We start from the raw sequence: 27,009 nt of genomic DNA on the forward strand, positions 1-27,009 counted from the left end.
ATGCATCTCCGCTGGCTCTGTAATGATCCCCGAAGAGCTTTAAAATACAACTCACTGACTCACATCTAATTAGGAAACAATTAGTGATATTAACATATCATCCACAGCCACACAGACACGCGGCAGCCATCCTCTGCCCAGAGAGTCACAGTTCGTGCTTTATACATATACTCCCCGGCTCACACTTCATTTCTCCTCCACCCTCTGCAGCCGGTGCAGTAATGGCTGCAGAGGCACAGCAGCCACGCTGCGGGTTAATGACTGAGACACTGTTGTGCTTGAATATACAACCGTGTACAATCAAAAAAGAGGGGCTGTTGGAAACGGCATCATTACGGTAATTCCCAGAATGCCTCAGACACATGTGAGCTTCTTACATTTTTAACAGCTGTGACCACAGCAACTGCACACCACGAAACATCTGTAGCAGCGCTGCGGCCGCATTAAAACATAGTATAATATAGAGATGAGCTGACACCTCGGTGAAGTCAACGTTACACTTCCCGCCTTGAAGAGGGAGCATTTGTCACAGAGACAAAAAGTACTTTAAAAAACGCTCAAAGTCGTAACCAAATGAGGCCATGGTAGACAGTTACTGCAGTGCACTTATATTTTATTTGCACAAAGGTTTTACTGTCTCACTGTGTTTAAATTACACAGGGTTATGCAATAAAAAGCCAAACACACCTTGAGTCACAGATGGAGACAGGCTGAAATGGCCGCAGGAGTTTTTCCAACAGGAGTTGAGTGACTCCGGGAACCTTTACTAAAAGGTCCCTAAACTGCTACCACTTTAATCCTGTCAGCCTTAGGAAATGTCAATGACTTGGTCTGGCTGCAAACACGGACCACCAGCCACTGCATTAGAACACTTCTTCAGCGCTAAACAATTAATCACTGTACAGTGCTTTAATGGATATTTAAATGTAAAACTAATTGTTGTTCCCTCTCTCAACCCTGTGAGGGTGCTAGAGCTAGAGTTTGAACACCCTGATTCATGAGTGTCTTGATGGGACGGTATTTGGAGTAAATCTGACCATGTGGTCTTTTAATTACATAACTGCAATGTTTGAATAGTTTTTACTGTACATTTTATGAATCCTCTCCCTGTAACTGCCTGGATTTAGTGACAGTCATTATCATTCCAATTACTGCCACTAATTGGACAAAAAAAAAATAAAATATATATATATATATTATGGCATACCGTTCAGGAAATTAATCCTTGAATACTCAATTTACAGAGAATTTTTTTTGTATATATATTCAGATTTTTGTATATATATTTAGACTTTCTATATATATAATTTCCTAAACGACATGCCATAACATGTATGTATATTTATATATATTTTATATATACATATATATGTTTATATATGTGTATATATTATTTGGACTTAATGTGAACTCAAATACAATACAAAATTCCACATTCTTCTTCATTTCTAAGCTGTAACTCCGCAATGTTATGTTACAGTGTCGACTTTGTTATTATTTAGCTAACAAAAATACTTCAGTTTTTAATGTTTGTAATACAAGGCCATGCTTAATAAAAATGTAACTGTTCAGGTAGCGACCCAGGGCTGGCAAAACAGTGACAGCTCATGATACAATGTTTCTAAAAACATATTGTACTTATAAAATGTTGAGGTTATTTTGAGTCATGCGCAGCATCATTTCAAGAAGGAATGTTTTGGATGAAAGTAGAAAAACAGATGGAGCTCAGACCAGAGTCTGGATCGTTTGCTCTCACTCTGAAACTCCGGCTAATCATCCCCATTTTTACCTCTAACTGCTATAAATTCTGAGGCTATGCATAAAAATTCAACTCAATTTATTCAAGAAGATGGAAGTCATCACTGTGCAATTCACCAGGACTGGTGCACGCTCGCAAAACAGAGCGAGGTGAAGAAACGGAAGTGTTGATCTGCATTTACAGCAGAGACTTTGTGTTTACTCCATGACCTGAACCACGGGCTGCATCATATTTTTGTAGATTACCGTAAAAAACATTAATAACAAAAATGTACCGTTTTTTCATACGTAAGGAAACCATGTGGCCCACAGGCTAATAAGGGAACTGATTATTTGCACAGGTGGGAGTCAAAGGTCGTCAGTCTGTCTCTTTCCTTGTACCATGTTGCTATTAAATGTAGCTTTTCTTGGTGATTAGGAAATTCCATCAGATAAGTGAAGGACCGTGTGCAGATGAATGGGTGACGCTCCTGGGCACAGCAGAGGGTTAGTGACACGTGCAGAAAACTGAGTAAAGTGGATGCTGTCAGGTGTTACAACGTGATCTGTGCCGAATGTCCCGCGGCTTCACACTGACGTGTAGCTACAGCCTTAATTCTCATGAAGAAACATGGTCAATTACGTAATAAAATAGAGCAGAACAGTTCAATACAGAGGTATTTTTCATCGGTATTCTATGCTTTTATCATCCACCTGCTAAATGCCATCAATTCTTTGTAGATTCTGATGAGGTTAGGGTTAGGGATGAGATTTTAATCAACCAATCGGGTCCAGTCCTTTACAGAAAACACGGTGGAATGACTGACGCCTGCGTCTTGGAGTGGACCACAACAGTCGTCCTCCAGGTATGAACCTCCAACAGCTGATTATGAAGGCAAGAATTTTGTGTTGCTTCCTGCAGTTCCCACATTGAGTGGCACACATTGTGCACTCGCAGACTTCCCTGATTAAATCTAGCACCCTCTGCTGCACATTTGCCACAAAAATGCCAGTGATCCTGGGGACAATAACTTATTATAATTTTAGGTTTTCTTCACAGCCTAAAGCAATTTAAATCACCTGGTGTTTAGAGACAGCAATGTCCTGAGGACTTTGTGCTGAATGTGTGTGTTCGTGTGTGTGTGTGTGTGTGTGTTTTTGATATTAATCAGGAGGGCAACCCTTAAGGAACTGTTTGGGCAAAATTTAATTTGCCAGGGAAGGTTATTATAATGAAATAAACCATGAGTTTGCATTTTGAAAAATGAAAACACTAAATCACAATGATTAATTCCAACAGTGATTGTTGCAAATGCTTAAAAAGCATTGGAGATGTATGTTTAATCTGCACAGGGAGGGGACAGGAAAACAGTTGGTTTTATAATAGGCTTATCCTGCCAAAAGTAATACAAATAATGGTGTATTAATTGACTCACATGTGCCTACAAGGTGCTTTGGCTGACAAGGAACGTTAATTGGACATTTAATGGCTTCTAAATTGCCTGAACAATCCCCTGTTCGCTTTTAGCTTTGTCCCCCTAATGAAGTCCCGTAGCTTTAGCTCCAGTGTTTACAGTGTTCTGTACAAATGTCCACCAGGCCGAATCAAGTTGTCCCGGAAATGTCATGTGATACAAAGGCTCTGGAGTCGCAAAAATCATGAAAGCAATCTTTTCTCTTGAAAAACTTTTTCCTCTTTAACTCAGTGGCAGTGCCATGACTGATTAAATGTGGCCCCTTTCTCAGCATGATCTCTGCTCTTTGTTTGGACTGATCTTCAAAGACGATGGAGAGCAGAGTCAGAAATTAGCCACCGCGGGGGGTAAAATACGTCTTTGGAAGAAAAAAAAAAATCTAAATTGCTGCTGAGTTACTGTGACCAGGAGCTTTTAACGCCCCTGTTAAATAGACAGTCAACTATAGCAATTATCCCTGAGTCCACCGGGGGCAACCTTTCCAGAGGACCAAACCCTGAGTCACTCCATCACACGAGACAGTCAAGCTGACTCCTGCTGACAGGACATGGGATTGTTTTATATGAAAACAATGACTGAAACAGTTACTTCAGAAATCTACTTTGAACAAACGTTGAAACTTTAGATAGATTGCCGCAACCGCCCCCCCGGGCCTCAGTTTGCCCATGCCTGCTCTAGACAATGAATCCATCACACTTAAAGCTGTAGTTTGCATGGTACAGTCAGAAGACGACTATTTTTGTTGGTACATACTGCAGGATTGCAGGATCATTATTATGTTACACACATAAGGTTCAGTTTCATTTAATTGGTAGAGGACTGTACACTGCATCCTCACACACACACACACACACACACACACTCACACTCTGTATTTGTTATTTGTATTTTAAAGAGTAGAAATTGGCACAAATCCAGTGCAAAAATAATAAACATTACCTGATGAGCAATCAGGATCTTTCAAGAGAAAATGAGATGAAAACAAACTGAAACCATGAAACCATTAACTTTTTTTTTTCTTTACAGACACGCTCAGCAATTACGGGGAAATGGAAATAATAATTCTGCGAAATAAAAAACACATTTTAACAGAAAGCTCAGTTCAATTCAAGGCTGACCTTAACATGTTTGTCAGCACTTTACAATCGATGTCTACTCTTTACAACTGTCAGTGTGGTACTGTACATACCTTAGAAATAGTACAGAAAAACCTAGAGCTCATAATATCTTTTTCATATGAACCAAGGCTAAAGAATAAAGATGAATAAACACAGATGAGATGATTTGTTTTTTTTGTCTGGTCTCATTACTCTTATATACTTATTTATATGTTTTGGTCGATAGCGTTTATGATTACGGTCCATAGCTGTCAGTAGCTTTTGATGCTACATCTTTATTTGAACACACAGATGGATGTCCAAACATGCTAACGTTTCTAAAGATTACCGATGCCCAAAAACACAGAATTTTTTTCTCTCAAGGCAAATCAATGAGGTATTTAACCCTGGAATGTTTATTAACATTTGGAAACAAATCAGTAATAAATACAAAAAGATTCTGGCCTCAATTAAATTGCCATAGACGGCTGTGTTGTATTTGAAATTAAAACCTTGTCATAACTATTACTGGTTATTAAATTGGTTTGGAACTAGTATTGGAACCTGGTAAATTTCGAACATTTTATTCCAAGAAACCGTTCTGCCATTTCATCTGTGCTTGTTGTAAACACATACAGTATATACTAATATATTCCTGGTCCTACTTCTCACCACTGTTGTTTCCAATCCACAGTATTTCCTGCGACTGAGCTGCCACCCGCAGAGAGGAAAACCTGCTTCCTGTTGAAGGGTTATGTTCAGCAGCAGGTGCAGAGTTGTATTTATACTACAATGGTGTAAGGACTTATTATAAAGAGCTAAAAATATATCTTTGATATGAGCTTCAGTTCAAACAACCTCCTCTGTCTCGGAAAAAGATTGAGATGAAATTAGCCACGGGTTCTACAGAGATCAAACACACCCCTCACTCCTTCTTAAATTACACCATTATAATGATGTAATTTCTCCGTGCTAATCTATTCATCTGTGCGGATGAAGACTAGGAGGAGGTGGAGGAGGAGAAGGAGGAGGAGGGGGGTGAAATAAAAAAAAAGAAGCAGAGGGAGCACACTGAGGAATATCGATGCTGTATCATCGATGCTGTATCATCTTGGAAGATGAGAAAGAGGCCAGAGTGGCCGAGGTGAGAAATGGCATTTGTTCTCTGCTTGATTATCAGCACAGACCTGTGGCCCACTCACTCTCTGCCCACATCTCTGCTGGGCTTCTGCAGCTCTCATCCACAGACTTCAGCCTATTTCTCTGTCTTGAAGAGAGACCGTGCCCTGCAATCCAGGCGATAGATAACCCTCTGTTTCAACCGCACTTTGACAAACAGAATTAATCAGAGTGGAAATGTAAGAGTGAAATCCTAAAAAGTCCAGCTGGAGTTTTCTTCAGCTTCAGCACTGAAGGCTTCACACAGAAGACCAGGAACCATTGTTCTCTTTGTCAACATAACGTATACAGTCATACTATTACTACTACTATTACTACTACTACTACTAATAATAATAATCCTACTACTACTACTACTACTAATCCTACTACTACTACTACTACTACTACTACTACTATTACTAGTACTACTACTACTAATAATAATAATAATAATTGAGTGCCTTAGTGGTGAAATTCAGTGTAAGTATTTGCAATACACACAGGTTGCCATGGGAGGCGCCATCAAGTATGTGGTTGCAACTCACAGGCTGCAACACAGAAGGCACCAATAGGGATATATGGTTCCCCTTGGGTTCAAACCCAGATACCTATTCGTGCTTACTGCTGCACTATGGAACCACTAAAGGGCAAAATGTTCAAAAATGACCCCAAACTTGTAAAGACAGAAAGGATAAATTGCACAAAAATGTAAAAAAGGAGATGTGTTTACATTTTCAACTACTGTATACTATTTATATGTTTTCGTTCAAACAGTCTTTCCCTTCTCCACCAGTACCTTAACCAGCGTTCATTAGTTGACAGGCTGTGGCATGGTTAAATACCTTTACACAGACAGTTTTAAGAACCCCTGCTGTTTCTTTGTTCAGGGATAAAAACACCAAGGTTCCACTCCTTTCACCCCGGGCTGTTAAGAACGTCCTGCAGCCATGTGATGGATTTGTTAAAAATCCACAGAGAACATGAGAGTTGACACATAAACTGTGACAGAATTATATTACTGTTACATAACGTTCTATACTTTGTGAAAGAGGTTCATGGAAAAGTCACGTAAGTTCCAGGTTTCAGGTTTAGTCACGTGGTTAGCAGCTAAAACTGGCGTTTCCTGGGCTTCCATCAGTGACAGCTCGATTATCAGCTGTGCCAAATGAAACTATGTCTGAGATAAAAAGAAAAAAAAAACAATAGTAATGGTGGGTAATTATCAGCTTTTACTCCTACTGCACTAGCTGCTCTATTCCCTTTCCCATCAGACACACACACACACACACACACACACAGCCTGGTGAATAAACACAATGGCATGAATAAATAATGACTCCACAATCCTCTTAAAGTCCCCAAACAGTGGTGGTGGTACTGTTGGTGATGGGGGGGGCACAAAAGTTTACTTTTGGTGTTTGAGAGCAAGCGGAGCCTGAAATTGTAAGTGATTCATTAGAACTACATGTGGTTTGCCTGAAGCCTTGCTCAACAAAGACGGCAGGATCCCAACCCTGTCGATCCTGAGTGCATTTTAGGCCTGGCTTGATATCATTCTGAAGCATAGCCCTAAGTAAAAGCTACACTGCTGCTTAAAAGGCAGGAAGGCGCAAAAGAACTGTGTAAAAAAACAACAACAAAAAAACATTCACATTTTCTGAACTTTCAGCTTGTATTTCATTAAACTGTAGTGAGAGAAGCCGTGTTTGTGTCACGTCACAGTCTGGTATATGCATTTACACCAGGGGGACAGACCTCTGTCAAAACATGCTTTTTCTTTTTACTTACAGACAGCATATATAAAAAGTCCCTGCTTTGCAATATCAAACACTTTGTCACTGCTGAAGAAGATTTGCCTTCAGCTCCCGGCTCTCACTGACTGTACATCAGTTCAACAGTCGCTTTTAAACACACGCTGTCAGGAAGCTGCTCACACAGAGCTGTTGATTCTTTTCCATTCACACTGTGATAAAACTGTAACGTGGCAAACGAGGTTTAGTTTAATCGCTTACATTACATTACATAACATTATTATCAGCTGGAGTTTGTAACAATATGTGATTATAAGCACAAAACAGAATCAGAAGGGCAACACACTATCAGAATATACTGGCAAAAACCTAGACTTTGTTTCTGTGGCAAAACAGGTTTTCATTTAAGTTTTGGTTAAAATAATTAAATTTTAATTAATTTAAGTTTAGTAAATTAAGTTTTCTTTGATTTCAAAATGATATATTAGGTAATAAGCCTAAACAAATAACAGGGTAACACAACTGACATTTTGTGTGCTGCTAATTGCACCTTGTACTGTACATACTGTGTCTACCCTGTTGCTGTAGCAACTCAATGTCCCCAGTGTGGGATAAATACAGTCTGATCTTAAAAGTGTCTCAAAAAATATGAAACTATTTTATGTATAAACAATTAATGTTAAAAAAAAATGTAGATTTTTAAAAGACAACATACAGAAAATAAAAAAAAATGATAAAAATGCTAAAAAAAGAGGTTGATGTAAATATTTTTGTCAGCCTCACAAAAACTGTTGTGCATGGGTAATGGAGACCCACTGCTGAAAAAAAAAACATGATCTCGTACACATTAGCTGCACAGAAGAAAAAAATGTTAGCCAAAAAAAAAAAGATTCAATGAGTTATTCTTGCTGAGAGAAAAACAAAGCTGCACATCATTAAATAACACATTACATTTTGATTGATCGTTGATTATACTCTATTGTAAAGAATATTTACTTGGTGCGCAGCGTGTACAATATTAACATTGCATGAGAACAACGTTAGATGAAATGCAAGTAACCATGAAAGCAAACAAAGGAGAGTGTAGTGTGTGCTAATTGTTGTGAACTGTACAGTATGATGGGAATGAGGCCAATCACTCACTGATGTGTTTGTTTCACATGCAGCACAGTCTGTTCTACTCCATGCTGTCACCAGCTGTTTCATCTTTTAAAAATTAAAACTGCTTCTTTTTCAAAGTCGGCGATTCACTGACACATGAATTATTATTGTTCTCTGACATTTCTCTTTTATGTGCATACTGTACACAATGTCCTTTTCGATTCTCTTTTAACTCTGCTTTACATCCAATTTTAATGAGGCTTTTATATGCAACATGCAATAGCTCTGCTTTATTGTGCTGTGCATAGGAAGGACCCGAGTGATAGTAAACAGCTCATTCTGAACAGAATTATAGAAAAAGGGAAAACAAACCTACAGTATCATCATCTTTGATGACTCATTATCAACGCTCTCTCTGTGCAGGTGAAGAACATGAACCATGTGACGTCTGACACGTTGATGCATTTCAGTGTAGATAAAGGAGGAAACAGCCGTGTCGCACTGACTTTAACAGGTATCACAAACTGGGGATCTGATACTCAGTATTGGTATCAGTCCGATATTGGTACATTTTACGATTGAAGATAAAAAAACAACTATAGCCCATCCAATATGATTCCGCCCAAATGCTATACTTGACATTTTAAGACGTGTCGTAAATAGGGACAGCTGGGGATCTGATACTCAGTATTTTAAGACGTGTCGTAAATAGGGACACCATCGCCTTAGCCACGGCTGACCGATATTACCGGCCTGATATTAGCATAATTACATAACGCCTATTAGAATGCTCTAATATCGGTCCTCTCTGATAATGAAAACCTGATAACGCAGTGTCTGGGTTTTGCCAAATATTGTGGAATCGCTTGTAGGATCCTGAGACGTTTACTGCAGTTTTGGGGGCAAACAGGTGCATATATTGGTATTGGTTGTTATTGGAATCAGAAATTAAGTGTTTAGACAATATCGGCATATCAGATATCGGCAAAAAGTTAGTATCAAAAAGTTAATATGAAACATTTCTAGTTTTCACGTGCTGTTTTCTGTAAATATAGTATATACAGTAGGTATATAACAGTTTTGGACATTCACATCACAGAACAAACTTCAGGGTGCACTTGCCTAATGCCGACAGGATAACACATCCCACTGTGGTCTGCAGCACCATTCTGTTGAGGTCAATGTAAAGTGTCACAGCTTGTGTTTCTCATCACCTGGAAAACCCTGGAACAGACCTTAAGCTGACTGTTCAGCTCCTAAATAATTACGACAGCAGCTCCCTGATCAAGGTTTAAAAAATGCAGTAAAAAGATCTGAGGTGAGTTGTGGCCTGTTGGCGTCATTACTTTGCTTTACATCAGGCACCACTTGTAATGCTGACAGTCATTTCCTGCAGTAAAACAACTTTTCATTCCAACTGGATTTAGGGAAAATCCCGACTTTTCCGTTGGAATAAACTATATCTTTTATTTCTGGTTTATAGCACCACCTGTTGCTCTTGACAAAACAAAATAAAATCTCAGCTGATCTCAGTTCAGATCACAATATTGTTATTTCCAGGTTCATTACTACAAGAGCTTTTTATTTTATTGTTATTCCGGAGCGATCTGGACTGACAGAAATCCATTTGTTTTCTCGTTCCTCAGTTGAGTTGTGCACTGTGACATTTCAAACTCAAATGAAATATTGGAATTGTCCAAAATCCAAACTTCTCTAAACTGCACTCACTGTTCAGTCAGAAATAACTGAGCTTAAATTATCTCGACAGCCTCAAGCGCCTCCTTGCCAAACGCTCCTTATTCACACAGCGTAAGCTTCAGGGTTTCAAGTCCAGGAGAACGCAGCTCTGATGTGACCTGCTGTGGAATCCACCCATTAATACAGCTGAGATAAGACTCATGTTTTTAGCATGACAGCAGTACGTTTGGGGGGAAGCCCTGAAGGCAGAGGAGAAAAATCCAGAGCTAATGTCCTGAGCTATTTTCCCCAGCATGCACAGGTTGTGAATTTTCTCCGTGTTCAGCTACTTTCCCAGAGAAATTATCCAGGAGGAATGTGAGGCGTCCAGCACCTGTCTTTGTGTGTGTGAAAGTCCTGTGTGTGCACAAACCAGATATTAAGGTGTGATAATCACATTGTGAACCATGAGAGCTGAGAAATGAAGAGAGTCGGGGAGCGTGGACGATAAATCATTATATGTCTGCGACAGCCCTAAATACAGAGTGTGCCGGAATGTAATTCAAGAGGCATATATTTAAAGGGTTAGTGGAAGCTGTTGTGACAATATCTTTTTATTCTGACTGTGAGATACAATTCCTAATGTGACACATGCAAAACAACTTTAAATCATCTGGTTCCCGTATTAACACCAGATTTGATTTCCAGGAAAGTTTAAAATAAAATGAAACGAAAATATGTATGTGTTATTCACTTCAACTTTTGTCTAACAGACAAATTATATTTTCCATATTTCACTGACAACTACTGACAGACTAGAAGATAAGAAGCAAACTTATAAGTCAAATCATCAAATCAAATGCAGAATTAGAACTACAGTTAATTAAGAATGAATCCAGGGCACGGTCTACACTCGTGACAAACGAACACTGAAAAATGACACCAACTGCAATATTAGAACTACAGTTAATTAAGAATGAAGCCAATAACAGTAATCAAGCAGCAGAACAGAGACTGACTGATGGTGAGTTTGACTACAGTCCAAGAGAAGAGAAGACTGCGCTCCGTCTACCTCTGGATTTTGTGTAAATCTTTAACCGAGGATTTTCTCTGACATTGAGGGTTTTTTCCAGATTAAGCGTTTGTCCTTGGACTCTTGTGAAATAAACGTTTCAAAACATAAGTGTGACTTCTGAACGGACACATTTGTTTTAACGGAAACAACTGGCATCACTGCGGTGTGATGTATTGCCCAGATAATATCGTAATTGCTATATTTCAACGTAAACGTTAGGCAACGTAATAATTAAAACAACCTAAAAGTTCCGTTCTGAACAGTTCACTTAGGTTGTAGAAAGATCACAGGGAATCAGAATAGTGGGAGGAGCTTCACGTATGTGACGTTACTGTTTACAAGACGGTTTAAAATAGTTAGTAGTAGTTTAGCAAACTTAGAAAACATGGGCATTGTTAACATCGAGTCCATCTGGCCTGCCTGCAGTCCATGGATTCGGTTTAATCAAACACTGAATTCTGTTTAACTTGTGGTAATATCTGCTGATACCTTTACTTTATTAGTTCATAAGCACCACTGAGCAGGAGTTGATTTACTGGGCCATAAATAACATATAACATGATCATCAGTGAGTGTATGAGGGAATGGATACTGCTAAGAGAGGGACAGAAGTTGGGAGGCTCAGTCTGGATCATCCTCAATACTGGGCGGCTTATCCTGCTCCATGTGGTGCGCTGAGCTGCAGTGAGGGTCTCTAAGCCTTGGGTGTAAGATGGGCCCTGATGGGCTGTTAGTTTAGAAAGTCAGCGGCACAGGCAGGGAGAGGGTATGCAGCTCCAGAGATAAGAACCCAAAAATGTCCAGAAGGACCTCAAAAATCCATCAAATTATCCCGCAAATGAGCCAGAGAATATATCTGCTAATCCATGATCTGAGCAACGCTTCTGCCAAAAAAAAGTAAACAAATAAATAACTTCAGCAGAAATACTGGGGCGAAAATAACCACCACTGTGAGCTGGGAGGCCAAGAGAGAGTTCTTTGAAGCATCATTTTTGCCTGATATTCTGCTTGTGTGATGTCTGAGGCCATTTCAGAAGGAAATTACACCATCCAACACCAAACCAAACAATGTGCTTCACAGTGAATGATCACAGCCTCCCTGTTTGTCACAGACGCTAAAGTGCAGCGATGGCTCAGGATACCACTGGTTAACCAATGGGAATTACTCATTCATATTTCTTTTTTTTTTTTCTTTTTTTTAACCTGCTCTCTGCTTGGGAATCAAACCCAGGACTCTCTGCTCTCTGCTTCCAAGGCAGGCGTGCTAACCACTACACTATGTATGTATACCTATCTTATTTTAGTGAAATAATTTTCCAATTTAAACTCCTTTAATAAAATTGCATCAATGTAAAAACACGAGGAATAAATGTTGATATGCTACTGAGGTTTTCACACAAAATACTGACAATAATCTCTAGTCCTAAAAATGGAAATTCACACAAATTATTTAACACTGTCTTATCATATTTGACACCTTCCCTACTATAATTTATTTTAATTTTTTTATTGATTTCACATTTGCACAGATGTCAGAAGTCATGCCAGGACAATATAGTTTTAATAAGATAACACTAAACACAGCAGCAGACTTTATCAACTGACTCTGCCGTAAATCCCTGATAAAGTGTTAAAAGCAATTTGAGTTGGTTAAAAATAAAAAAAAAGTAATAAATGAATAACGCTACTATTTCTTTGACTACCAAATGTCTGCCTTTTAATTTTCTTGGGTCAACGTGAATTGTGATGTGGGACACTGCGAAACAAAAACAACTAATAATATATTAGACTTTCGCTGTAATTTTAGACACAGAAAACTGGAGTAGGAACAAGGTCAGCGTGGTTACACTGCACCACTGAGTTACACACACATAACTTCACATAAGTGCATTCGATTCTGAGAACGTGGCCCGACTCTGTCAGAACAGCGGTGTGAGTTGTGAGGCTGTGATGTGCAGTTGTGATGTATTGTGTCACTTTCTTCTCCGACCCCGGCGGTTGACGCTCCCTTATTGTGCCAAACGTATTAGCACGATGAAGTAGGTAAAACAAATGTGCACTGACCATTCACAGCCAAGCTCAGCGGTTCTTTGCAATAAAACAAAACATATGTCCCTTCAGCCCTTCACTATATCAAGGTGGTACGGCGACACACACCGATATACAACTCAGCTCAAGTTCAAATATGCCAGAGATTTGCTTCTCAAAGCCATTCAGCCTTTTGGGGCCACCACGGGTTTCCATGTGGAGCAGCTTTCCCTCACGCTGCTGCGATGCTATTCTAAGATTTATAAAGTGAGCCCTGGCCTGAAGCCTGTAGCCTCCACCTTTCTAACTGCTGACAGCTTATTCAGTCCTCAACTCCTCCATTCAGCACTTGTAGACAAAAAGACGTTCTTTCCTTTTTTTTTTTCTTCATAACTACATTAAAGGTGGTCCTCGACTTTCGTTGGCGTTCAGTTCCTACGGTGCAACGTGACTCAACATTCGGCATAAGTCAGATTTAACATAATGTTTATAAAGTCCTGTCACTCACCTGCAATAACACAGTGGTAACTGTAAATGCGGTAAATGTAAACAAAGCTGCCTTGCCGCGTGATGATACGTTTGCCAACTATGCTGTATGAAATATGGTTTAATGCTGTACATCGGAATGATGGAACAAGAAGTTTTTAATACATTTATGGGAGATAACCTCGAAATGTCGTAGCTGGAGTGCGTCGTTAACCGATGAGCCCGTGTAAAACCTCTACACCAACAGTCCGTGTCTGTGAACTGAGTCGTATTTCACATTTTCTTTCCTTGGCAGTATAACGGTACATCATTTCTGTTAGTACATGATAATTAATATTCAGAGGGAAAACACACCTTGAAATGATACTGTTGTTTACTATGAATGTATTACTGTAGATTTGTGATCTCACTTCCATTTCACATTTGATGTTCCTGTGGATTTATTGTCCCAACAGAACAAATAATGCTTTCTTTTATTTACTGTGCTAAATTTGAGAAATCTTTTCCAAACATAATCTGGAAACTACAACAAATCAGTTCAGCTATGCTCAATATTTAGCTCAATTAGCTCAGTTGGCCTAAGGTTACTTTTTGACTCATTACTGGCTTTGGTTTGAGCAATTTCTAAACCTGAAGAATTTACATTTACATTTCTTATCACTTTTTGCTAGCATGTAGCTAGAAAATGCTACATGTTGGTAGAATTCTAGCTGTTTTAAGATAATAACTAAGTAGTAGCACTCACAGAATTAGAGAAATTATTTGCTATACATTTACTACATTCATAAACCTGTTTTTTGTGCGTTTTAATATAAAGCTGTGTCTTCCCGTACGTAACACCTCATCAGCTTTGTTTATACATCTCTATCTGAATATTTATTATTATATATAGAATATATTACGTATATAATAATTTTGTCATATTCACCCGTTCTTCATAAGAAAAGTATTCTGTTGTGTTGTACAAATATTTTTTTTCTGGAGAAAGAAACTGATTAACTGACAATGTTTTCCCTTTGTGTCAGATTAATACTTGAATGTTTGCACATTTCCCAACAGCAAATTGTTATATTAATTTTGCTCATTGTTTTGAAATCAGACTGTCTGCAAAAGTCTGTGGCACAATCTTGTGTTTTGGCCCATTTTTTATTACTGGTATGAATTTTTAATTACATCATGTTTAACAAATAGAGAGAACAAAGTTTGTGTTTCTTCACTTAAGTTAAGAAGTGGAGTGCATCATGTTAATAGAGGTCTTCATTTTAATTTTTAATTATATTTTTTAATTCATGCATTTCGAGTTTTGAGATCTTTTTTTCCCTTTGACATTTGTATTTGACATTTACTTGATTTGGAATAGTAGTACATTTAAAAGCAACTGTAAAACCGAGGTGTATTGTACCATGTCGTACTCGTGGATTAGCTGTAAATCAGTTAAATGCCTTTCTCTGTAGAATCCTCAGCTAATCAGCAGCAGTGACACAGATTAACACCAGTGCTGTAAACAAGTCTGTGTAAATGTGCAAAAAAATGCTCTTGAACATGTTAAACCCCGATCAAAGGACGTGTTTTTTTTTCTATCTGAAAACACCACGTCAATAAATGCCGCTCTCACCCCAACAAAAGCGCACACACATCAGCACATTAGCCACGATGTGCTTTGAAGGTAAAAAAATGCTGATTGATGACTGCCGTTTAATCATGCAGAACAAAAAAGGAATTGAATTAAAGAAACCAGGGAACCATTCATCTTCAATTGGCCCTTTTTTTCTGTTTGCTGCTTCTTATCATTAGTCAGTGCTGCTGCCTGAGACACAATGATAGAGACACCAGAATGTGAAGCATGCACGAGCTATGGATTGAGAGACAATTGGCGAGAATTTAACAACAGGATTTTGACGTGAAATATCCCGTTCAAGAGTGATCACTCAATTCTAATCATTATGTTTCTGCAGAGACCCTTTCTCCAGTTTAGGAGTCAAAAGTTCCCTCGCTCCTTTAAGCTGAAACATAAAGTCGTCGTTTGTACGTTCATTAGCTCGGTTGTACTTTAGTGCACTTCCCTGTAGGGTGTCATAAAGCCTCACTCGGATGCAGCTGTGCAGATGACACTAAAGTGAGGATGCATCGTAGAAATCCTTGCATCATCCCTCTGGATACCTTGAACATTTGAGAATTTATGCAGCAGTTTTGAAGCAGAGGATATTAGTCCACCAAACAGCCTACTGGCTGTGTATGACTCCACAATCTATATACTACATCAGGGGTGTCAAGCATACGGCCCGTGGCCCAAAACTGGCCCACCTGAGGGGTTCAATCTGGCCCACTTGATGAATTTTGAAGGTTAAAAACACATTTCATGTTCGTGAATTTTTGTTGATTTATATTTCATTAAATATTTTCTAATAAACTTGCACATATTTGTATAAAACAAAGGGAAAAACATGGACTTGATGTCATTTATAGGTAATTATGATATGATTGTACTGGTCCGGCCACTTGATATCTTATCAGGCTGCATTTGCCCCTCACGCAAAATGAGTTTGACACCCCTGTACTATACGTACCATAAACACAGACTATAAAGCTAAAATCTGAATACTGTCCTGGCCGGGACAAACATTCAGTCTCCCATCTCACAAATGGTAACTAACATCAATAACAACAAGAGAATACGATCACATGGCTTTACACTGTCTGTAACAACCATCAACAAACATCAACAGCCAGATGTTTGTGCTTCCAGCCTGTTGTCTACATTTGTGTTATTTAAAAAGAGGTAAATGGTCTGTACTTGTGTTTGGACTTTATTGGTGCTCATGACCTGAACAGTATTGTACACTACGCTCTTCATACCCATTCACACACATTTATATCCTGTCTCTATTTTGTTGCACCTTTTTTAGAACATTTTTACTAATTAGAGAAGACATCAATCTGAGGATAGGCAGTATTTGGAAAAATTCACATTTACTCCATGTTCCCTGTATCTTGTGTCTAAAGTACAATGATGATTCCTCTTGGTACCAGGAAAAATGTAGCTGCCAGTGCAAAGCAACATTGTAGTTTCATCTCCATACAAAACCCTGTCTCATCCTGAACCTGTGACATGAAGACTTAAGAATTAAACTGGAATAAAAAAAAGGTTATCCCCAAAGTAATTCATTTTTATAAGAAAAGGGAAAATGTGATCATTTGACCTGAAATGATATTTCTTTGAATGCCCTTTAGCATTTTGACATTTTTGTGTTTGGCTTTTGGGAAAACATGTATATTTTAGGAAGCAGCAATTTGTGCCAATGGACACCGCAGTACAACAACGCTCAGGTTGGGTTTGGTCTTTACACTTATACGTTAAATGGAGTAAAGCAGTGAAACAATACAGGAGTAACACAAGTGTCTTTTTTTTTCTTTTCATAAAAGCACCCTAAGGATGGCTCTCCTACTTTGATCCACATGTTCCAGGACCTATATAATAAGACTCACAGCAGGCTGTGGTGGCTCTCTCCGCTGTCGCTTCTCATGGTTTCAGAAATGTAATACAGCAGCCCCAAGAGCAAAGAGAAACTCAAGATTAGAGCACACATCTGAATAAGCTTTAATGGGACAAAGCTCAAAGACAGCCGCTCTTGTCCAAACATTGTAGATTGGACCAGCATGCACGCTGTTTCCAGCCTCTGTATGTTGTGCAGCGACTCAGCAACCGCTGGCTGCCGGAAGATTCCCTGAGAGGCTCCATATGGACCAGAGAGTATGTGATTTACACAGAAATATCCATCAGCAAATGTATTCTGTGAATACTGTGTTACCAGCAACACATTCAGAAGGCAGGATAACAGCCAATGGCTGTAGTTTTATCAGAATAAAACGTTTACCAATAACTTTTAACACAATATGATAATGAAAATAATTAGAATTTAAGGAAAAAAGCCCAATTTACAGAGCTTTTGTGTTAATAACTCCAACTCAAAGCACTATACATGGCAGAACTTGTTTTCATCATTTATTTGAATAAATCTAAATCAGAAATTGGATCCACGACCTTATTAACTCAGTTAGAAAGACTAGTGATCTGTATCACTACCTATATACTTTCAAATGGCAAGTTTAAATGCTGTCATAAATTATTTCTCAATTATTTCTCTCTCTGTCCGTAATTTGCCTGAAACATAAGAAAAAGTTGCTACCAATGCTGGAAAAGTGACCTTTTCAAAGAAAGCTCTGAAGTCTGGAAGTGTAAAGGAGAAGCCAGGTTTTCTCCCTCCGATAACTTCATTTACATTTTGTGAAAATGTTGTTATAGAATTATTGATTACTAAAGCCAGAAATGTATTGCAGACCACAGCTTGAACCATGGGCGCTCAGCGTAATTACATTTCCTGGAAGCTGTTACCTCTCACAGTAGGTTATGGAGTCAATCATGTTTGCAAAATTATCATCTCTTCACATCTGAAATGAATGAAATGAACACAGTTTTCCCCCATTATTATGCATACAGTACAGCATATCTGGGAGTCAGCTGAGCTGGAGAAAAAAAAACAAAAAATAGATTTGATCCAAAAATCACTACAGCTTATTTGCATGCATTAAAACCAGGGTCTGTTGGAGGTTTCATGGCTAAATTTGACCAAATGGTGGCCAAACTTTATTGACTGCACATTGCACCAGTAAGGGAGTGTGAAGGTTCAATTAGCAAAGTACATTACAGCAGAGTAAATGGTTTGTTGATTCAAAAAGATTAAAGCAGTCACACACACGTGCACATGCACGCACAAAACTCAATGAATTCTAATTAACCCGCACACACAAAACTCAATGAATTCTAATTAACCTGCCACATATAAATTGTATGTTAAAAGGAGTTACTGAATTAAATACAGAATACAACTGGTCTTTCTGCTCCAGTAAGTGGAATAAAAAGCTGGTGAAAAGCTCGACAGGACCTCACAGATGCAGCAGCTACTGCTGCTCCCGACACATTCCGAGGAACCAATCCCCGAGCAGCTATCCAAGGAGGCTCTTTTTAATTATGTATAATGCAGCCAAATTCTGTTCCCCTACCATCTAACATGATCAAGCAACAGGGATGCCAGATTCTCTGCCTGAGTCATCCGGGCTAATGGATTTCGCTTCCAAGAAGTCATTTCTGTCAGTTATAATAAGAAGCTAATACATAATGTGACACACACCAAAATGCTAAACAATTCACAAGGTTCTTTGCCAAGCGGCACACGTGCAATTAGAATTTTTACTACCAGCCCTTGATGAGTTGCTCGGTCACGGCAGCATAATGTATGCACAATGTCAAGCTGAACTTAAATCTCACCACAGAGCACGGCCATGTCAATAGAAAATGGCAGAGACTCAGGTAAACAAATACAGAGGGGAGCAGGCAGTGTGGACACAACAAGGCTGTGTTAGAGAAACGGAATCTGTCTGCCAGGTACAGAGAGAGTACTCCAAGTGAAGGAAAAGCAACAGAACCAACGAGTGCCTGGGGAGTCCATGGATCCTGTTTGGAACCTAGGCTTTATTATCTTTACTACACATTTAACGTAACTTTAAATGGGGATTTTTTTTAATTGACATTTTTAGATACTATTTTATTCATAGCTATTTTGCATAAGTTTAAATTGACTACTTTCAAAGAATACTTCACATACATGTACCTATTGTGTGAAAGTTGAAAAAAAGATTGGGAAGCAATGGCCATTGTGTGAGGGTTGAAAAGGTTGAAAAAAAGATTGGGAAGCAATGGCCAAGCACACACGCTAAAAATGCCTAAACTTAAAAGAAAAAATGAGCACACACGCCAACACAGCGGTGCTAAAAAATGCCTAAACTTAAAAGAAAAAATTATGAAAAACATTTATTTTTTCCTTCTCGACCTGGTGAAGGACGTCTTGACCTACTAGACATCTGAATGTGTTTAAAATCACCATGTAAAATTGTCATGTCATGTAAAATTTAAAATCAAAATATATGATGAAATGTAAAAAAAAAAAAAGAAGAATTGTCTCAACACAAGTCTTTTAAATCACATTCACACATTCTCCAACAGCAGAGCCAAATGTCCACATGGGAGAAGAACCAGCAGTGATAAAGAAAGGTTCCTACCGTTCTCTGTGTTCTCATGTTCCGTGTCAGTGAGAGTCAAATTGGAGTTAGCCCTGCTGGAGAGGCAGGAGCTGCGACCAGACTTGGTGTTGCTGCGGCCCCATAGTCTGACAGCATGCTCTGGCGACATGATGCCGTCCGTCTCCGTGTCCGCGTCTGAGCCCACGCTGACCGAGTAATCGCGGTGCTGCAAACCCAGGTCAGCCCTGTAGGTGGCTACATGGGTTGGGAGGCCCTCCCCGAAGCCAAGGTCTCGGAGGGAGAAGTCTGTCCCTGCAGCAAACCAATAACACGGCACTGGTAATTACATCTGTCACTTACTGCAGCGCTTAACATAATGAACTGTGTTCATAGCAGAATATGAAGACACAAAGAGCCTGTCCTTGACAGGTGCAGTAACCCCTTTAAAATGGCAGTGCTGGAGATAGAGGTGTATTTAGTGTTTAAGAAGTGACAGGAGAGATTAAATGAGTATTTAAAATATTCAAATATCTGCCTCTATAGTTTCCTCTTTTCAAAGCTCAACATCACGACCACAACATTTCAGGCTGTTGCAGCAGACCTTGGTGACTGAACAGCCTCGGTTGATGTGTTTGATTTATATGAAAGCAACGTTACTTTGCTGTTCATCAGCCATTAAAAGTATAATTCTACAAAGAACAGTCAGTCATCAGTTATTTTGATCTTGTGTTTGGTGAGAACTTGCTATATTTGACCATTTCACATATACACCTATTCATAATCCTTACCCTGACTTTGATCTGGCACATCTATAATGTGTCCATAATCCTTACCCTGACTTTGATCTGAACTTAATACAATCTCCAAACTCAATCATCACTTACACATCGTAAAGAACTTCTTAGTCAAAATGTTACAGTAAAATAATGGTAATTAAAAACACACACACACATCACATTCTAATTGTAAAAGTTGTTTTTATGTTTGCTTTAATACAGTTAGCATCCATTGCTAATGTGTGTAAAGTGGAGTTACAGGCTATGACCTGTAACTCTACAGTGATGCCAAAGTGGAGAAGGTGCGGAGTGTTTATTAGCCATGAGGCTGAATGGACCTGGAACATTAAACATTAAGCAAAGCACAGCAGTGATTTGAAGCACATGGAGGTGAGTTAGCCTTTCAGTGAATCAGCCTCAGCTGCAGCGTTTCAGCGCTTTGTCCATTTGGCTGGAGAACAGTGAGCCATGAAATAAAAATGTTTTCATTAGGATGAGCCAAAAGACAAAACCTGAGCATAGCCATGAGACAGTCTCACAAAGAAAAAACACAAAGATCCCTGGAAATCCTCAGGGTGAGCAACTAACTGAACTATCTATTATTGAGAAGATGATGACTCACATTTTTCTTTTTTTTTATTTGTTCCCACTGATTTATATTTCTGTATATTGTTGTACAATTAGCTTTTTCAGAGACCAGCGACGGCCACTAATCTTGACAATATTTTTTCCTTTTTTAATAAACTTGATGACTGACTTTTGTTTAGCTAAGGGAGATCTGACACTGATAAATGTAGTTTTTACAGGATGACATTTCCATTGAACAATAATGCTGTTGTAGCACAGTCAACACATTGACCTTGGCTTTGTATATAAAAGGAACAGCCTGCAGTGGAGGGAGGATAAACTACATGTACTGTGTTTATCAACACTCTTCCTAAAGTTCTGCTTAATAATATACTAATATCAGCAATCGCCCCCTCTCTAGAATATATATATAGTAACTTTATTTTTAAAGATTGTCTTCTTATTTTCAACAATTTATTGAATATGTGGAGAAGGTAAATGCTGAAGATGTGGATGATGCAGAGTTGACATGAACCCTTTAAGTTCAGCCCGGGGCCCTTCTGCTATAGTAAAACTATGGAGAGTGACCTCTACGGTGGCTGAGTGTGAATTACCCAGAGACTCCTTAATAAAGGGGCAGTGGTGCATACATCGAGACGGGGGAGTTATGTATGCTTAAACTAATAAATGGCATTTTCATGCTACTGTGGAGTGCTAATGTACTGTTGACATTAATGACAATCAACTCTCTGCATATATTATGGCACAGTTTTTCTAACACCATCTAACCTTGACGGTTGAACTCATCCACTTCGTGATGGACCATTTCTTTAACACGGCTCCCGTAGGCCATTCTTGAGTCGTGGTCAAAGGCCTTGAGCGTTTCGCTGGAGCTGTAGGATTTGGAATTGGGTTTTCCGTCCTCGCTGTCTGCTGAGGAGCTGGTGTAGCGGCGTTCAACATCCTGCCGAGCAGTGAGCGAGCGGTAAGGTCTTCGTTCCTTCACTTCCATGGCTTCCTCCGCACTATTTTCAACATCAAATGTAGATTACACCGCCAGTTCAGTGGATCTGTAAAGTAAAAACAAAGCAAATATAAACAAAGGCAGGCCTGGACAAGGTTTTATTTTATTATTAAGAAAATCCATTAACAGGCCTCACTGTTAAGTCAAACACTGTGACAAAACATTATTTACAGGTGCACAATGCCAGATTATACACACTTGCCTGAATCAGCCCACTGTGAAAACAAATACAATGTAAGTGCATGCTCCCCAGCAGTAGAGTATGCAGAGTTGGGTACGGGCAGGGATGAAGTAGTACAGGATTAAATTTATTACAATAAGGCACAACAAATCTACCAGCTATAAAGTTTACGGTGTAGGCCTCCCACAAATATCCTTTTTTTATGTGCCACATTGAAATACACAGCCTCCAGCGTCTTTAAAAGAGGCAGCTGTCCCTCCGTAAAATTTGTTGTCTACATGTTACAAATCAGCGACACTCCAAAACAAATCTTACAACCACATTGAGGCAGCTGCAAGGATTAGAATCTGAAATACACAACTACTCATGTCACATATGCTGTAGACTGAGTATCTGACCAATATTAGGAGGAGAATTTAACATTTACTAAATATATATATATACATGAAAGCTAGGTCTGGAGTGGCTGCGAAGTACATGGAAGTGGTGCAAAACATAAATGGACAGTGGTTTCATGGTATTGTTGAAGTATCAACAGGAATAATTTCTAAGCTCCATTTTGTGTACACTGGCTGTGGACAGGCAGAAGGCTTCTTAGAGCAACACAATCCAGATGAAACTCTAATCTGTAATGAGAGAGAGCAGCATGTGGTAACGAGCTTGAAGAGGTTGAAAAGATGAGTGAACATCAAAAGAAAAAAAATAGTAAGAACAGTGTAAAAAGCTGTGCTGGAAATAACAAATGCTGCAAGTCTGGAAGACAGGAGGTGATGGTGAGACAGCTGATGGAGAGAGATGGACCAGAGCCCGGCTGTTGTGTATATTATATAAAATTGTGTTTTATATTTAGCCAGGCCATGTATAAACATGCCTCGTTATTTAACATTTAGTACAAACACGTCCAAATAATACAGAGATGTTTATATTTATGTTTCATTTTAAACCTGTGTATGAGTCCTGCAGCCATGCCAAAGCCTACTTTAACATTGTCTATCAAATGCATGCTAATCATACATAAAAGCTGATAAAAAAATGTTGAGAAAAAATGAGTGACTGTATAATATCACAGGTCCTGCATGGGGGTCAAAACCCCCTGTTAAAAAACCTCTGACGTAAGATGCTGAGATTTTCACAGGGAGTGATCAAAATGAACAGAAGTACAGAAAAAAAAGACAGCTAAGGTTGAGCAGTTTGGAGATAACGTGGCAGAGGTAAGGTTGAGCTAGTTTGGACATCTGCTGAGGAGTGATAGTGAATATATTGGAGACAAAACTCACAGGCAGAAGGGAAAAAGGAAATCCAAAATAAGCTTCATAGAGTGTGTGAAGGAGGGCATGAAAACGGTTGGTGTAAAGAAAGTAAAGACGAAGACAGAGGCCACAGTGGGGATACCATGAAACAACAACTAATTTAATGAGGTGAAAAACAATAAAGACCCTATTAATTGAAATAAATCTATATGTATCTTTCATGACTAACAGCCTTTTGGTATGAAAAGTTCACCTTTAAAATATTTCCCAGGGAAATCCTTATCGATCTCCCTTAAATTTATAAAACAATTTCAAAATGTAGCTAATTCTGCTGTATTTGGGATAACTAACTTTATCTATCTCAATTTTTTGCTAACTCTGCTACATGCTTACTTTAGCCATTTCTTTATTGTTCGGCTATTTTAATTTAGTACTTATTTATTATAGTACTTTACTATTTTGTGATTCAGTATTAGTACTCCAGTACTGCAAAGTACTGGATAGTTGCATGGTAAAAAATGGTAAAAAAAATTTCTTCATCTCATTGTATTTTATGTACTGCATTGAACATAAAGATGCCATAAGTTAAAGTCCAGTGCAATAAACTGACTTTTCCTTGTTATAGTAAGTCTACGCAGGTATTTATATATCATTGAATTTGTTGAACCTCTTGGTTAAGGGAACTGTAACAATTGATTTGACCCATTTGTAACCGTATATTTGTCTTGGCTTCAGGTTTTGTAAAGTGATATACAGTATGTTATTTAACCTTGATAATTAATGTAATTGTTTACTTCTTGTCTCTGATCTCTCTCTACAGTATATATATATATATACACTGGTGCACATGTCACTGACTAATATGAAGATTGTGATACATTTGCTACATGAGGACATATTCTCAGTTCTACTGAGTGTCATGATCTGAACACCTTATCTTTTGTGCTGCAGGATTGTACCTCTTTGCTTCTCACTTATCTGTTGACTTCTGAGATAAGAGAATGTAGCTCCTTGAAAAATACACTTCCTGCTAAATCTGAGACTTTTTACTGACAGTGTGACCATGTTCAGACGGGGATATCTCCAGGAGATAAGCTCTATATAAATGCTGGGTGAGATGTGCACCAGACAGAGAAGTAAACAATAATCCCCTGTGAACTATATTTGCCCCCGCTAAGAAAAAAAAAAACGGAAAAAAAAAACTTTGTACTTAAGACACCATTGTGGTGTTTGTGTGGTTTCTTTTTGTATGTATTGACAGCTGAAAAGATCCTGGTGATTAATGACTCTGGGCCTCAATAGCAGGACCTCCGCCACATGGGGTGAGAAGGGTAAGGAGGCGGGAGTGCTCCCACTCCGCAGCCGCAAAGGCACTTCAGCTGCCCTCGAGATTTCACATGCTTCTATGGGTTGCTAATTTTTTTGTGCCTTTTGCTCATGATCCTTCAAACTATGCAAATGTGAGAGCAGGGGAACAAGAAACGTTTGAAAGTTTTCAAGAGCGTTCCGTGGAGTTTATTGTCTTTGCTTCCATACGAGCCAGGCGCTGAGGTTCGGTCGACGCTCCTTCCCATTGCCGATCGCTCTTATTACTAAAGGCGGGTTTGCAATGAGACGTACCTTTGAGGCCATGGGAAAACCTCCGAGAGAGTTTTTACAATGAAGAAGTAGGCCATTAACAAAGACAGATGATACGACATTCAAATATACAAACAGTGTGCTTAGAGAAGATGGTGACTATTACAATTACACTGACAGGGTAAAAGGACCAAAGGATTTTTCAGTGATTTTTTTTACTGCTAACTTATATTGTATTTTAACATTAAACATTAACTTATTTTGTTATCAGTGGCCACAGTTGTCTGATTCTCCTCCTCGTTATGGACCTACACTTCACTATCAGCATGTGAAACAGGTGCCAAATCCTGAATTTTAAGAAAAAGGAATAATTTAGCTGCTCAAACATTAAACCTTTACACCTCCTTCCTCCTTTACAACCTAGACACAAATCTGGAAAGGTATCTGGAAACTTAGCCACCACGCACGCAGCTGTAGGAATGTTCCCAATAAATGTAGTGTTAAACTGAAGGGCGTCGTCCTCAGTAAATCGCCTGCATCTGGTTTTATAATTGTACTGTTGTGGCGAAGCGAAACAGCTGTTGCTTTTGTTTCGTCCTTGTGTTAAATCTGGAGAAAGAAAAGTTCCAGAAGAAACTAGCACAATTATAATAATATAATGTATGTGCATGTGAGGATAATAATAATAAGATTTTATAAAGCTGAACTGTCTGAGCATTTCATAATTACAAGGACTATTTTTAACTTATTGCCGTGCACAAACATAAGGAAGCTCGAGACACAAAGAGAGAGGAGGTTAATGAGGGCACCTTTAGAAACACAGAACAACGAGAAATGACTGCACAGGGGGGGAAAAAACCTCTCTGAAAATAAGATAACAATCAAACACTTTAATTTCCAGAGACAACATTTCTCTAAATCTGGAGCTGGAGCCGGAGATGGCACAACAGCAGGCAACTGCCTATCTATGCAATGATCCAAAATCAATCCAAGTTTTCGTGGATGAACAAAAGGAATGATGGATGGTCAGCGTTCCCCTTTAAAACAAATGCAGACTCTGCATTGTCTACAACCGGCCCTGGTCGAGTCAGGTTTGTATGTGCGTGTAAAGCAAATGTATAGCAGCTGTAAGCAGAACAATAATGTGGTCCTGCAGAGAAAGTGTTGCTAGGAGCTATAGACAATGAACCGTGTCGATGGGAAGTCATCAGATACAGTGATATTCCCCTGCTGCGTGCCGAAGTGTGTGTGCGCGCAGCATAAACAAGGGATCGATAACAAGGCGACAATATGAAGGCAGACAATTAAAAGCTACAATACACCGGTTTACTACAAAACGCCTCTGCGTCTGTGTTTCTTTAGGCTTAAAAGTTGCTGTCAAGTCAGCAGAGCTGCACGAGTCTGTGCGGAGTCGGCTTTCACCACCTGAAGGCATCCTGGCCATGACAAATTTTATTTTTTTATTTGGCTGGTCAGCAACAGTCAGGTTAGGACGGCAGACAGGGATTTTACTGCATGGCTGAGAAACACACTAAAACCAACAGTTAGGACGACGGAATTTTTTAAGGAAGACTTTTGATTAGTTAAACTTGATTGGACCAATGGTACAATATGAATGACTATTTTTTCATTTACCATCAATTTGTTATGAAACATGCAATTTTCATTTTTTAGGACAAGTTTAATAATGTGTACACGACATAATGCAATTCACACGCTGCAGCATTAAGTGGTATCAAATACTGCTGTGGCATCAATTTTCTCAATTTTGTTTACATGGATTTTACTGTTAAGAGAATTAGGTGTCAACGGTGATGAATAATGCGTGTCACGATAGATCTCTACATACATCCATCTCTTTGAGGTCACTGCTCTTGATCACACGCACACCCAAGACAAACAAGGTGATACAAAGGACACTTTGATTTTCACTCACTGCTAATTATTTTTTCATTCGCTTGAGAAAA

General features: G+C 38.9%; 1 protein-coding gene across 1 annotated transcript in view; it reads right to left on the minus strand.

Annotated features, from left to right (window-relative positions):
* Positions 1–27,009, minus strand: part of tenm4 (teneurin transmembrane protein 4) — a 179,676-nt gene that overhangs the window by 114,795 nt on the left and 37,872 nt on the right. The window contains 2 exon segments of the mRNA XM_025054911.1: positions 19,706–19,978; positions 21,799–22,079. Of these exon segments, the coding sequence (XP_024910679.1) occupies positions 19,706–19,978; positions 21,799–22,021 (496 nt within the window). The 5' untranslated portion in view covers positions 22,022–22,079.

The sequence above is a fragment of the Cynoglossus semilaevis genome, chromosome 4 (assembly GCF_000523025.1).
Source record: "Cynoglossus semilaevis isolate Cse_v1.0 chromosome 4, Cse_v1.0, whole genome shotgun sequence".
NCBI lineage: Eukaryota > Metazoa > Chordata > Actinopteri > Pleuronectiformes > Cynoglossidae > Cynoglossus > Cynoglossus semilaevis.